The following is a 15,322-nucleotide window of genomic DNA, read 5'->3' as shown; positions in this document are numbered from 1 at the left end:
ATCCTGCCTCTCTTGTTCAGTTCAGAGATCTGTAGATTTACATTTTTAATTCCTTCATGGGTTTTTTTTTTTTGCATTGCTGCTTCTACTTTTCTTGTTAGGGATTGTTTGCACGTCGGCGCCAATTGCTGCTCACGGAAGGGCCCCACCTGTATTATGTGGATCCTGTCAACAAAGTTCTAAAAGGAGAAATTCCATGGTCTTTAGAGTTGCGTCCAGAAGCCAAGAATTTTAAGACGTTCTTTGTTCACACGGTAAGTTTCTTCTTTGAATTTCTTTGTAAATTGCTTTAAGGTCCTTGGGCAATTTCTGTAGGCTGTTATCAAAAAAATTTTTCTGGAGAAGGTATAATAGCTTAGATACAAAATTTCATAGTCTTAATTTAAAACAAAAATAAACAAAAACCTGAACAAAGTCAACCAACCAAAAAAAAGGCACAAAATCCTCACCCCCAAACAAAATCAAACAATAATAAAACAAAAATCACACAAAAACGCACTCTGACGTACACATTTCTCACAAAAATGCAACTGTATTTTCATTATTAGTGTTTAAATAAACTGTAAGTGGATTTTGGGATTTGAAGGACGTTCTTAAGGGCTTTTAAAATTTAGCCCTCTTTATATGTAGTGAATCATGGGAGGTGTATTAATATATTGTCAGTTGACTGCTTAAAAATAGTGAGGTGCCAGATGTATGGTTAATCAGTAATATATAATGTTACATAGCTGTAATTGAGCTTAACTTTCAGAAAGTTAATGAACTAATTATGAATAATTATTTTATTGGTAGGTGCAGAATTACTACTGCTTTTTGGTTTAACTATGTTTGGAGTAATCATTGAAATGTTGTTCACTTATAGCCAAACAGGACATATTACCTGATGGACCCAAGTGGGAATGCTCATAAATGGTGCAAAAAGATACATGAAGTTTGGCGGCACAGATACCACCAGAATGCTGCAAAATAGTAAAGCTCATCCAAAATTTCCGTTTCCCTTCTTGCTGCTAGAACTCCGTGTGCAGCCGATCAGAGGAGTCTTTTCAACCCACCTATTACCATCTCAAGGGGAAGCATACGTCTGAAATGTTTTTGTTTTGTGTTTGTCTGTTTGGGTTTTTTTTTTTGTTTTAATTTTTTTTTTTAAAGAAGGAAAAAAAAAAAAGGAAGAAAAGCAAAAACCTAATGGAATTCAGGGTTGCTTTGCTCGCTCTTTGTGCTTCTGTTGAGGCTTCCACATGCATATCATTGCAGTGAAGATCTTGCTTTTGTGCACTTCAGTTCGGTTTCTGCTGCAGACTAGTGGATAGACCTTGCATTACCAGCTTCACTTAAGATGAGTTAAAACCAATCCACACGCACACATGCCGAATCATGTACCAGCCTTGCATTTTATGGGGCTGGAGTTTTCTGTGACTCTCAGATTATCATTAAACTGTGTTTCATCAGGGAGCTTTTATATGCCTCTCCTACGTACCACCTCTTTGTTTTCTCTTCCTTTCCTCACAGTCCCCCAGCTTATTGGTATATGGCATTTGTAGCCAGGTCAGTTGCACCCTTGTGTAATTCCTAATATAGCTCTGGTTGCAGGATTTGTGTGGTACTTTAGTAATTATGTGAGTGAATCAGATGTATTTGTCTGACAGACAGGCTCCAATGATAAAAGTTTTGGAAGAGTAAAATGCTGAACATAGCACTGAAATTTCTAAAATTGAGATGTTGGCTTCTGAAGCATTTTAAACATTAAGTTTAAATTTTAATATAAGTCATATGTGTGTTTAATCAAGGGATGGTAAACTTACCAGCATGCTTTTAATTAATGCTAACTAAAAGAGAAACTAGTTAGTATGGGGAAGAAAAGGCTACTATTGAAATAGTAACTAGTTTTTCACCTTTTCAGCAGATGAGGTCTAGAAGCTTTTTTTCCAGGGTGTGTATGTGTTGTGCATTTTAGTGGGGCCAACCTATTTATCTGAGTAGAGAAGGAAGTGTGAAAACTTTGTACAATCGATTACTTGACTTTTTTTTTTTTTGTCTCATTTTATAATGAGATGTCAATTCTGTTTTTGGTCCTTGGCCAAACATTCAGGAACTCTGGAAAAAAATGTAAGCAATTGAAATATAGATAATAAAGTAATCTGGTTAGAAAAAGGCAAATACTGATACAAAGGGGAAAATATATGGTACTTAAAGCATATCTATAAAATGAAAATCATTTTTCATATCAATCTCCTTTACCCTCTTCAAATTATGGCTGTTTTTTGTGGTCAAACATTTCTTGTAGTGTTACAAAGACACAACTTCCTGTGTGGCATGCCTGTGTTCCTAGACCTTGCATAGAGGAATGACCTAGGTCTGGACAAAGGCATTCCTTTCTTGTTTTAAAAGCAGTATAAACATCACACCTATTTATTCACTCACTACACATACCATTACTTGGCATTTTGAGTTGTCATACTATGATGTGCTTTTCCTTCCACCAAAGAAAGGTTTCTCTATAATGTTAAAAAAACTCCTAGGCTACTGTTTCTAGAAGCAGTCTTTTAAAAACAATGGCTTATCAAATTTCTCAGAAAATACATGAATGTCGAATATTTTCTTGTATAGGGTGAAGGAGATTTATTATTGATCTCTTAAAAACTGTGTTATATGGTTGAACTTGATGGCAGTTCAGCTTTTCCAGTCTTTAAAAGAGGCAGTGCAGTTGCCTTTGCTTTTGGAGCCAACTGCATTCTTGTAGTCTTCTATATCCCACCACGTATGGAAACCTGAGAGAAGCAAATCCCTGGTTTACTGTGTCTGGTGTTAAGGGAGAGAAGGTGTCCTGTAAATGGCTGAGATGAGGAAGACAGAAAAGTGTTCCCTTTGCATCATGAGAAATTTCATCACATACAAAGTACACTCCTTGTCACTCAAATTTGAATAGCACAGGGCATCTTTGGTCTGAGTCTGTAGTAAGCTATATGTGCCATTCTAACCAAGATGACATGTATTTTAGGGCTGTTGCAGTGCTGTCCATTTGTTCTCCAGCTGTCAAATTCCAGCCATGTGTTGTGTCCACTGGAGGCAAGCCCATACCCCTTTTGGATTTAGTCTCTGCTTTAGAGATCCAGACAGATTCCCAGCTTTATACAGGGGAGTTTGGCAGTGATGGAGGTTCACGGTGCCACTGCTGTTCCATGTGACAAAACTTGGCCTTACATAAAAAGTCTGGCACAATGACCTCCATTGGCTTGTTAACTAGGTGTAATTCTCGGTGTGCTTAAACATGTTTTCTGTAATGTTTAGATTTTGTCATTTTACCATAACAAGTTAATTGCTATGTTTTTTCACACCTTGAAAATCTTCCCTCAGTAGACTTCCATCCTGCCCACCAAAAGCTTTCAGCCAGCCAGATCTTGGTAGCAGTAAGCTGGCAAGAAGGTATCTGGAAGGCTGATGTCTGCATTCTAGAAGTCCTTTTTTTTTAACTGACAATGCTGTTATTAGAAAACGATGAGCATCTCTTACAGGCCTCACTCTGCTTAGAACTTCAGTATTCCTAATCCAGTCTTACTTAGCTACTGCTTTTTTAGGAAGGAACTAGAACTTTCCTGGGAGAGGTATTTCTATTTCTTGGGCTATAGGTGGAATCTGTGAGTTTGAAAGGTGGCAGGAGTAGAGAGTGAGACGTCACAAAGCAATCGTGGATTCAGGTATGTTTTACCAGTTTGTCCACTTAAATGTGTGTTGACAGGTGCTGCATACTTTGAAGGGCTGGTACCCATTTTAAATGCTTATACCTGATGTGGGGTAGATTCATATCTTTGGCCTGAAGATCACTCCTGTGGTTCATGGGAGTTCATGGAATGCAATGGGCAAGGGAGGTTCTTCAGAGCTGCACGTAAGCCCAGGTGATTTTTCTGCTTTTAATCCAAGGTTTTCAAAGCATAAAAAAAATTGTTAGGTACTTGAAGACTCTTCTTAAGATTCCTCCTCACTGCAGGCCTACTGAAAACCCAATCTGTTGATGCATTCCATCTCTTGCAATTTGAACAATTGCCAATAATTTATGAAGGATCTGGTCAATAGTGTTGTCATTTTGCTTTGCTTGGTATTTGAACTTCAGAAAGGTATTTATTCCATCTTTTTCTGTGTGTGGAGCTTAAGAAAGGATGAAGTACTACTGCCCAGTCACAAGAAGTTCAAGACTACTTTGATAAACTGAGAAATTAGTTTGTTACCGTTCACCTTAAAGTCGAGTTTTGTAAAGGTTTTATATTAAGGAAGAGTTACTTCAGGTGTGATGCTGAGGCGTTGTGAGCAAACTGATATTGCCTATTATGATTCCATTTGCTAAGCACTTAGATGCTGAGAAGATCAAACTATCAGACAGTACCGTGCTCTCCTTTCCTCCTTCTGACATGATCTAATTGTGAACTATCTGCTATTACATAAGTCTGGAAAGAACTGTGGATTGAAACAAATATGTGATGATTCTAATCAGTTTTCATAGTTCAAGATGCTTAATTTAATGTGCTTGATATATTTTGTGCTGGGAACTTTGAAGAATTATGAGAATTTCCCACATGTACATTTTCTTTTGAATGATTTAGTAAAGTCAAGACAATGACTTCATTTGGCTTGTCGACAAAACATTTGATTTCAACACCTTGCTGAGGAGAGAACTTGTGAATTAATAGCTGCCTAAAGATGTGGCCTCTGGATTCTGATCATTCTTTCTACTAGTAAATTGCACAAATAGGTGTGGTATTTATATCTGAAATTTTGCTGAATGCCTGTAATACTTCATGGAAATATTTTATTAATCAAATGGAAATGTTCCTGCAAAGCCTCATGATGCAGATTATCCATCAGTTGATCAAGTGAGCTTACAGACAAAGTTCTGTGACCCAAAATGGCACGTTTTCATATATGACTGATAATTTCAGAATGTTTCCTCTTTCATAGAAGAGATTACTGTTATGCAACAAACAGTTGGAGAGGTTCTTAAGCACCTAATAGCCTGGTTTTAGAATAAATAGAATATACTGAGTTGGAAAGGACCCATCAGGGTCATCAAGTCCAACTCCTGGCCCTGCGCAGGACTCCCCAGCAATCCCACCATGTGCCAGACACCCTCTTGAACTCAGGCAGGCTTGCTAGTGTGACCACTTCTTAGGGAGCCTGTACCAGTGTTCAGCCACCATCTGGGTGAAAAACCTTTTCCTGACACGTAACCTAAACCTCCCGTGACTCGGCTTCATGCCATTTCCTCGAGTCCTGTCCCTGGTCAAGAGAGAAGTCTTGTCTGTCAGCCGGGCCGTGAATGTAGATGGTTGCCGTTTGACAAAGCTTCCTATGGCCATGTACTAACCGATTTGATGTGGCGAATGTTCAAAATGGTAGCAGAACTTAAAATTACTGTATCTGACAAAAGAAAAAAAAAAAAATAGGAACCAGGAACAATAATCAGTTTTGATAGTTGTATGCTGTTTTCAGGTTGGTGGCAGTCAGTTACATGTGTAATATGCTCTACCTGGTTTGTAGCTTAACTGTGATGTAAAGAAAAAAGAAAAAAAAGGAAAAACCCACCCCAAACAAACAAAACCCCTGACCCCCCCCCCCCCCAACAAACCACAAAACAATTTCCCCTCCTCCAAGAACTTGTGAAGACAGAAGCAAATAATGCAATGATATAAGATACACACTTTTGTATTTTTATTCTTATAAGGTTATTTGCTGGCTCTTGTTGGCCTCTAGTTCAGTCTGTGTTATTTAAATTCTAATATATGAATTATTTGGATTGAATTCATGTTCGGGGCCATGGTGTTGTATGTATTGATGTACAGCCTTGAATGTGAATAATTATTGTAAACTATATTTTACACCTTTTTTCTGGCTTTATTATATAAATTTTCTATTGGTCGATGATTTAATCATATCTCATAATTTAATGACTGTTTATTCTCCTCCTGACAGATCTCTGTGCTGTAGATGTGTAGTTAGTGACTGGATGACGGATTTCACTTATGCTTGGTAGTCTGTAATAAAGGCATGTAGGGTTCTGCGCGGCCTCCGCCTCTTCCTTCCGCCGTGGGCAGAGGGGCAGGGGGCACACGAGACGGGCCCGCGGCCTCCGGCCCGGTGGCGGCCCTGTCGCAGGCGTGAGCGCTGCTCCCGGAACCCCGGGCCGAAGCCGCTCGGGCGCCGGGCGAGAAGGAGGCAGGGCGCTGTTTCAGCCGCCGCTTCCGGTGGGCGGTGCGCCTGGGGCCCGGCAGCCGGGGCGGCCCCTTCCGGCGGTGGCGAGGATGGCGGCGGAGAACCACTGTGAGTTTCCCGTGCCCCCGGCTGGCGGCCTCGGTGCGGGCGGGCCCTGCCGTAGGTGTCACTCGGCACCGCTGCCCGGCGCGGGTCCCGGCAAGTGGGTCCGGCTGAACGTGGGGGGCACCTGCTTCCTGACCACTCGACAGACGCTCTGCAGGGATCCTAAGTCCTTCCTCTTCCGCCTCTGCCAGGCCGACCCCGACCTGGACTCGGACAAGGTGAGCGCGGGCCCCGCCGCGCCCGCTCCGCGCTCCGGGCCCGCTCCCCTGTCCCCGCTCGCCGCGCTGAGGGTGCGCTGCGGCTGGTGCCCGGTCCCCCTGTGACGCCTGCCTAGGCGGCCGCCGGCGTGAAAGAAACGCGGGGCCCGGCGCCGCGGTGAGGGGCGGCAGGAACGACTCTGCTGCTGCGGAGGGAGTCTTTCTGAAGAAAGAGTGTTGCTTAATGAGTGATGTCGTACGAAGCAGTTGGGTTCGTGAATAACAAAGCTGCTCATAAATACAGCAGAGAGCATAGTAGTGTTTGTACGTTTGTGTAATTTTTTAATGTTGTCTGACGGGGTTTAGTTCTGGCGTTTTAATGGAATATCTGCGTGCACTGACATTGTATTATTTCTGCACTGTCATTATTCTCTTGTTCAATTACAAGAACCAGAGCGAAGTACTTTTGATAATCTCTCCCTTAGACGTAGCATTCTGTCTTTTCAGCAATTCTTGCAGAAAAATGTTGCGTATTCTGCATAGATGGTGGATGAATGTTTTGGTATTCACTCTGACTCATTTTTAGTAGGGAAAAAAATTATTAAGATTTTATTTTTGGTGTGGTATGTAGTAATGGATATAAAGTATTTGTATATAGTGCTGGCTCTGAAAGAGATTTTGGGGCATCACAGACAAAAAACCATTTTCCACTACAGTACAGTTAGGGATAAGAAAGGAACAGCTTATAACACTTGAATGTATAATCAACAGGTTCAAAATAAGGAGTTGCTTATTATATATAAATTTTGAAATTTTTTTTTTCAGTGAGGTTACTAGTAAAAGTCATCATTTTTTCTGGCATAACTTCCAGGAAGGATACTTGAACACTTAAGATAATGAACAGAACCTAATGTTCCTGAGATTTAGAGGAAAAAAATCTTAAAGTGTGGTGGTGTGGGAATTGTTTTGTTGTTATCTTTGGTTTTGGTTGAGGTTTTTTTGGAGAGTTTAAACTGACCTATAAAAGTAAATTCAAAAATGTAGGTGGCTTGCTGATAGGTTAACTCTTTGTTTGGCAGAGAGTAGGGAAGCATTCCTCTAAGGTTTTTCTAATTAAAAGATGAAGCACTGCTATATACCCTGGCAGATGGGAGGGCCAGTTGTGTCCTGGGGTGCATCAGGCCCAGCATTGCCAGCTGGGCAAGGGAGGGGATTGTCCCCCTCTGCTCTGTTCTGGGGTGTGGCCTCACCTTGAGTCCTGTGGACAGTTTTGGACACCACAGTATCAGAAGGACCTAAGGCTCTTAGAGAGCATCTGAAGGAGGGACACAAAGATTCTGAAGGGGAAGCCATATGACAAATTGCTGAGGTCACTTGGCTTCTTCAGCTGGCAGAGGCCGAGAGAAGGCTCATCGCTGTCTGCATCTTCCTCCTGAGGGAAGGAATCTCTGCTCTGTGTGACCAGTGACAGGACCCAAGGGAGCAGCAGGGAGCTGTGTCAGGAGAGGTTTATGTTAGATATCAGGAAAAGGTTCTTTACACAGAAGTTGGTTGAACGCTGGATCAGGCTTCCCAGGGAGTGGTCATGGCCCCAAGCCATGAGCTTGACAGAGCTCAGGCACATGGTGGGATTGTTGGGGCTGTGCTGTGCAGGGCCAGGAGTTGGACTTGATCCTTGTGGGTCCCTTCCAACTCAGGATATTCTGTGATTCTGTGATTTCCTTAATGCTTGCTGCTGTAAAGAACTGACAGGCTTCAAGAAAGGTAGCATGCTGGCCTTTAAACTACCTTCAGGTACTAATGTTGAATAGGATGGGGCAGCCTGTCTGTCGCTGTCAGGTATGTTTCCACTTCTAATGGAAGAAAGATTAACCTTTGGCACACCCTGTGGCCAAACTAGTGTTTCATGGAATAAGATAGTGACACTGATTCTCTGAATTTAATGTTTCACAATGTCACGCACAACTTTGTATTTAAAACTGTTTGAGAATCATTTCAGCAAATGAGTGAGCGGTAGTGGTCATACTTACTGTTCGCAATAGGATTTGTTTTCCATAGTATTTAAATCTTGGTTTAGAGATGAATACATAAAAACAGACAAGCAGAGCCTTGCTCTCCTTTTCATCATTGTTTAACTAATTTAATGCTTTTACTGCATTACTGTTAATGATTTACATATATTTCCCTATTTCAGCATCTTCCTATTTTAGCTGTATACCAGTTTTTCTTTTGCAAATGGTTCTAGCATTCTTTTAACTTTCCCCTAAGCAAGGAGATTATCAAAGTTTCTTAATAAGGTTTTGGCAGTAGTATTCATACTTGATTTTTAATGCCTTTCTAAAGTTGGCATGGAATCTGTTAGAGAAGGAAGAACGCAAGCACTGAGTGTTTTAGCAAAATCAAAGTCTTCTTGGTAGCACAACCTTGACTGTCAGCATTAAGAAATATCTAAATCGTAGTCATTATTCTAAGAAATAACAGATGCACTTCATTTGTCCGTGAGGTTTCTGACTTGTCGGGTGGCTTGTGTTACTGATGTAGTTTTGATGAGTACTGCTAGTCTGCAGACACTCAAAGTTTTTAGGCCACACAATTTGTGAAAAATTCAGTAGTTCAATATTTAAAAAGCACAGAGGATAGGGGAAACAATTATTTGTAAATCCAGATTTAGTACCAGTACCAAATATGACTGTATTTCTCTGCATATTGCTGCCTTTATCAGGGCTTCTGCTTGCTCAGTATGTGTAAATGATGTCATTTTTTTAAATAGTCGTGCTAGCGCATACAGCCTTGAGCCAAGAGCTTGGTGGTGTGAATTCTGAGTGTGTCCAGATCCAGTATCGATCACAATGAAGATAATTAATTGGAAATAAATCTAGGACATTTCGACTAGTGTTTTAATGCAATTCTTGGGGAGATTGTTAAATGGGATTACGGAGGTGTATGTATTTGGTCCGCTTTTTGAGGCCTACTGGACTCCTGTACTGGATTCTAGTATCCACAGTGCCAGGTCACAGCAGGTCAGTGACTAGTCACAAGGTGAAATCTGAATTGGTGAAAAGTTATAAAGAAAAAACTTTTTTTGCCAAGAAGTTTAAGGAGTCGCTTCTCAGTCCAGATATACAAACATGGAGACAAGAAATCTAATACTGAAGCCTGTTCAGTCTAGCAAAGGTATTGTGAAATCCAGCTAGCAAAGTGTCAAACTATAGATGTCCTTGCCAGAAAGTACATAGTGTTAGCAGTGACAGTAGTTATTTATTGGAGTGGTTAGGTTTTACCACAACTTTCTAAAGGTTAAATTTCACTGTAAATAAATTGAGTTCTATGGGGGTTTTAAACTCAGATCAGGGTAAATGTTCATTATGATTCCTTTTGAGCCTCAATCTCTATAAAGACTGAGTGAAAACATTTGCAGCTGGAATACATGATAATTTAATTGCTTTGGTCAGTATTTTTCAGAGGAATGTGATTGTGAGCTACACTGACTTTTCATTGGTACGATGAACCAGGTGATTGAAAGTTTAAGAGCAAGTTACTGCATTTCCTCTAAAATTCCGTGGTGTTTATAACTTGATCTAAACGTTAGTGTGGGAGAGGGGTAATAAACAAATGCAGTCTTCACTGTATGTGGGCAATGCTGTCTTCTAAATGGTGTCCTTGTAAGCATGTATGAAAAAAGCCTAGAACTTACAGACAATGAAGAAAAAACTCTTGAGAGAAGAATGTAATGCAAAAATAAACCTGGGTAAAGATAGAGACAGTCAGATGATTAACAAACAGTTTAGGGTTCGATGCATGAAGACAACTGGTGCATTTGTTTTGAGTTTTCTTATGAAGAATGTCAACATTTGCATGAAACTTCTCTAGGTGTGGGATAATGTGACTATACTGAATAGAGAGGAAACTTGAATTTCTGCTGCTGTTCTGGTAAACATTAACACCTGTTTGTATAAAATACATCTACAAGAGAGAGAACTCGGAATCCTTATTAGAATATAGGTTTTTCTGACATTTATGGTATTCACTTAAAGTTTGGGAAATGGCTTCAAAGTACCTGCACTTGTATCAGTGAGGATTCAAACTTGCTCAAAGCTTGTAGAAAAACAATTTACTAGTTAGCAGAGGAAATTGCATAGCTGGGGCATCAAAGTCTATTAATACTTAAGCTAGCAAGCCTACAGCTAGTTATGTCTGTGCAAACTAGCTACCTCTTTAAATTGTCCAGATCACACTGCATCACATTTGCAATTTATTATTTTATCTTACACTAAAACTGTTTATATTAAAAGTGTCAAAATGCTAATTAGATGTGATAATACAGTGTGTTTTCATGTACGTGTGGATGAAACCAATCCTGATAATATTCTGAAAGACTTAGGACCTGTATTTTTAGAGTACTAGGTAGAGCAGATGACTGCACTTCTGCATCAGCTTGTATTGGATTTATGTTTACGTAAATATCCTTAAAGATCTAGTGTAATCGGCTTTTCTCAGTGATTTCAACATGAAATGCTTAGCATACATTGAAGGATATTCAGGCAGCTCAATCAAAAGGAGGAGTGATAAGGCAATTTGTATAGGAAGATGCTGAGGAAGTAAATTTTTTGCCTCACTTGCCTGTGCATTATTTGCATATGGTTACAATATTCCTTACTGATTGGTTCATCTTTTGGGTCTAGGCTCCCTGGTGCTAGTGTGTAGCGTATCTGAGCTGTAAGGTATCCTCCTCTTAACGTTAATGAATGCATATTTTCTATGTCTGTAATCTGGGTAAGCAACTTTTGCATGGAATTTAGATGCTAAAGTGAATCCTGTTGACAGAATTTGGGTTGCACACTCTTAAAATTTAGCCAGAGTTCTTCACCTGTTGATATTTACTAATGTAAAAGAAAACCCAAAAAAAACTATTACAGCAAAAATTATAGGACTTTCGTGTGCCTTCTTTTTTATTATTTTTCAAGACACCTTGTTGTCTGAAAGGCTTCATAGAGTAAACTATGACAGTACTGAGGTGGTATTTTTTTCATGTATGACCTCTCATAAGGTGGAAGTTGAAAGAGAAGGCCTGACATAGCTTCTTCCCTTTGTGGTTTTGTTGGAAGCTTGTTTAGTATATAGAAATCAACTCAGAAAAAAACAATTTCAGATAATGTAACCCTTTAAAAAGAAAAAGTTCAGGCCTTTTGTGCAAGGAGTGAAGTAGCCATTGTTACTTAAGATTTCATTTAGAGCTTTCAATTACTTTGCTTCTGTGACCCACCTCTCTATCTCTGTAGTGGCATAGAGCTGATGACTGGTGTTGCTTCAGAAGGTGATGTGAGAAAACACTGCAGTGTAAAAAATTACAGTCATCTTAATGAAGAAGATGATTTCTAGAGACCTGGTTTTCTTAACTGGGATGACTTCCAGTTTTGTAAGCCCTATGTTTCTTAATGCAGTTCAAATGATGACCACGTACTGTTTTTTTTCTTTAAAACAGTGCTTCTTTTTATCTGTTTTGTATCATCCTTTGCAACCTCGCTGGTTTCTGTTCTTTTACTAAATAATACTTTTCAGCTTATAATTTGTCAGCTATTTTAATTTGTTTGGGTTGTATATGTAGATTGTTCATTCTTGAAGTGTTTTGCTAGGTAATGTAAATATATTTATAGATGAAATATTAAAACTACACTACTTCATCTGTCTACTGGTTTTGATGCATAGTCTTGCTTTTGTGAGACCATGAGCTTAGATCAGAAGAAATTGTGATTAGAATTCATCAAGCATTGGCTGGTCTGAGTGTAGGTTAACTGGCAGCATGTTTTAATATGTTAGCGTTTTCTTGAACAGTTAATTTTATACAAAATTATACACCACTTCTTCTAAAATGACACTGTGTTTAGGTGTGTAAAGCATTTAATTGTAATTTTAGAAAGGGTTTATGGCTTTTGTAGTTCAGGCTGTGGTCTTTCTACATTCTACCAATACTGGTTAGACAAGTGCAGTTATTCAGAAACTGAATCTATGTACTTGAAAATACATCCGCCATCTTTTCCTCCAGTGAAACATTTTAGGAACTCTAGGTACTATTGAGTAAGAGAGTTTTCAGGTATCACAATTCAGTAATCAAACCTTTACATATAAGCGTTAATGTTCAAATACAGAGGATTGCATCAGTAGAATTTCTTTCATATGGGAGAGCAAGTGTCACTAGTACCTATGGTTTTGAGGGAGTATGATCCAAATTTAGCTAGGGTTGTTGGTAATGATGATTTTTTGAGTATCTCCTGTAAACTGCTAGAATATTAAAAATAAGAATAAGTAAAAAAGTATTTGGGGTGCTGCCACATCTCTCCAGTATATATCTGTAGGATATCCATTGCACCAAAACCTTATGTAGTAATGGATTAATATGGTCAGTGATCCACTTGGTAGTAGAAAGGAGCAGTGGATCAGTTAGAAATCTTTCTATGAATCTTCTTTAGACTTCTGGCCAGCACGAAGTATGTCAGTACTGTCTTGATTGCAGGGGTTCACACATAGATTCTAAATAACACAGGAAGTACCAATTTTGTTTCTTTATCTCTTTGTCGCGAGTATCAACTCTGCAGGTGAATTTCTTGAACTGTTTTGCAATTCACAAAATGCTGTAGTCTGTTGGTTTAGTTAGTTTGAGCTATTCATCTATTCCTTCATTGTCTGCATGAGGTAGGTAGGAACTGCATCTTCAGTGTGCTTTCATTTTTTGAAGATGCGTGTATAGCCCTTGCTTGGTACACAGCAGTTCTCAGTACCCTGTGAGTATTTGGACATCTGAGCTAAGACAAAACCAAATATTTTTAGAGCAAAGTGTTGAGGTTAAAAAGAATTAGGTTTGTTTGCCTTTAATTAAAAAAAAAATAATAAAAAGGAAAAACTGGTATTTGAAGCTCACTAGAAAGTAGCCTTTGTTCTGACTCTTCAGGTTCCCAAACAAAATTTCCTGATTTTAAGTGCTATTTTTAACCTTCATTTTCAGTGTTCTCACTTACCGCTTTGATCTTTCATGCCGACAATGTTAATCATTGATAAGGGGTTGCGGGGATTGATCAGATAAGAGAAGTTGTGTATTGGATGATTTGAGTGATCAGTCTGATACAGTAACAGTTACATTGTTTAATTCCTTTTATTGTCTTCAGGGATGTGGCTACATCTGCTTACCTGCTCACTGTGAGGTGAAGATTAGCTTGCAGTTCCCACTTGGATGTTCAGATCATTGTGGGGTTTTTGGTTTGTTTGTTTTGGGCTTTGTTGTTCTCTTGCTTTGTTTTGGGTTGTTTGTTTGGTTTGTGTTTGTTTGTTTTTCTAATCTAGGATGAAACAGGTGCCTATTTAATAGACAGAGACCCAACCTACTTTGGGCCAGTGCTGAACTATCTCAGACATGGGAAACTGGTTATTAACAAGGACCTAGCTGAGGAAGGTAAGACATTTCTAAATATCCTGTTTGCTTGCCACTTGCTTATTGTTTCCACTTCTTTTGAGTCACCAAAACTAATTTAGAACTATCTTATCATAGGGAAAAATAAATAATTTTCTGTAGCTTTTGAGAGGATAGTCTTACGAACTGGTTGGTAATTTTGGCCTGGAATCTTTGGTTATACTGTCTTCCCAAAAAATGTTTTCATACTAGGTGTACTGGAAGAGGCTGAATTCTACAATATCACATCTCTAATAAAACTGGTAAAGGACAAAATAAGAGAAAGAGACAGCAAAATCTCACAGGTGAGGCTGTTTTCTCGTGTGCTTTTGAATATTTTTTCTATGACAAGTAGTGAGTGGGTTCCATTTTTTTTTTTTATGAAATGGCTGATTTCCCCATTAAGATTCTGAATGGCTGCCTCCATCACTGCATGATCTGGAACCACTAGTATGCAAAGATTAATATTCTTAATTGCTGCCAGTTGGCTTACAAAGTTCACAGATCTCATTCAAAAACGGGAAACATTCTAAGTAATTGTTCAAAAATGTCTGGTGATAGAATTTGTCATAGTGTCATTTCTGGAAATAGTTATTTTAGAGAACAGCTTTTGTAGAACATATCTTTCTCGTTTACTTTTAGATGCTCTGAATATGATGAGCTTGCTTAACTATGGTAATAACTGCTGTTTATACAGTATGTTTATGCAGCATACATACAGATGCTGTTTAGCTCCTGTCATATGTTTTTGTAGCAAAGTTACTTTCTTTATTTGTAATGCTCTGTGGTTGAGAAGGTTGCCTCTACGCATAGCAGCTCATATTCTCTATGAAAGTGAATATGATACAGTTTGTTCTTTAACTCTGCTATTCTGGCTTCCCTGGTAACTGAGTCTTCATGGAGATATTACAAACTCATGTTGCCAAATTTCTCTTGAAGCCAGGTTGTGGGATCACAGGGTTGCTCTGACAGCATTTACTATAGGTCTCAGCTAAAATGGTCCTAATTATTCATTGTTCTGGATGGGTTCAAAGTGGTGTTGCTTACCATTTCTAGAGAGTAAGGGCAACTTCAGACAAGTCACAAACATAGTGAATTCCATGCCCTATTGAGCATCTTCTATTTCTTCTTGAAGGTGCCAGTCAAACATGTGTACAGAGTGCTGCAGTGTCAGGAAGAAGAACTCACTCAAATGGTTTCCACAATGTCCGATGGCTGGAAATTTGAACAGGTAAAAAAGTTCATATGGGGTATAGTTACATCATCTTCTAAAAAATGAGTTTTGTGAAAGAGGAATATAAATTAAATTCCATGCATCTTTTTTAATTCAGTCATTTTCAGAATTTGGATAAACATACACAGCTAAGTTAAATGTGAT

General features: G+C 39.1%; 1 protein-coding gene across 4 annotated transcripts in view; it reads left to right on the top strand.

The window, feature by feature from the left end:
- Positions 1 to 15,322, top strand: part of PDPK1 (3-phosphoinositide dependent protein kinase 1) — a 62,841-nt gene that overhangs the window by 25,447 nt on the left and 22,072 nt on the right. For 2 of the 4 annotated variants that reach the window (XM_082292516.1, XM_082292515.1), the window contains exons 13-14: positions 102 to 254; positions 863 to 6,053. In XM_082292516.1, coding sequence (XP_082148642.1) covers positions 102 to 254; positions 863 to 970 — 261 coding nt within the window. In that variant the 3' untranslated portion in view covers positions 971 to 6,053. Of the gene's footprint in view, positions 1 to 101; positions 255 to 862; positions 6,054 to 6,227; positions 6,525 to 13,838; positions 13,948 to 14,157; positions 14,250 to 15,079; positions 15,176 to 15,322 lie in introns of those variants that run through there. The other 2 variants (XM_082292518.1, XM_082292517.1) reach the window with 2 other exon arrangements.

This window comes from Coloeus monedula (assembly GCF_965178545.1).
Source record: "Coloeus monedula genome assembly, chromosome: 16".
NCBI lineage: Eukaryota > Metazoa > Chordata > Aves > Passeriformes > Corvidae > Coloeus > Coloeus monedula.
This window is presented reverse-complemented; position numbering and strand designations above follow the sequence as displayed.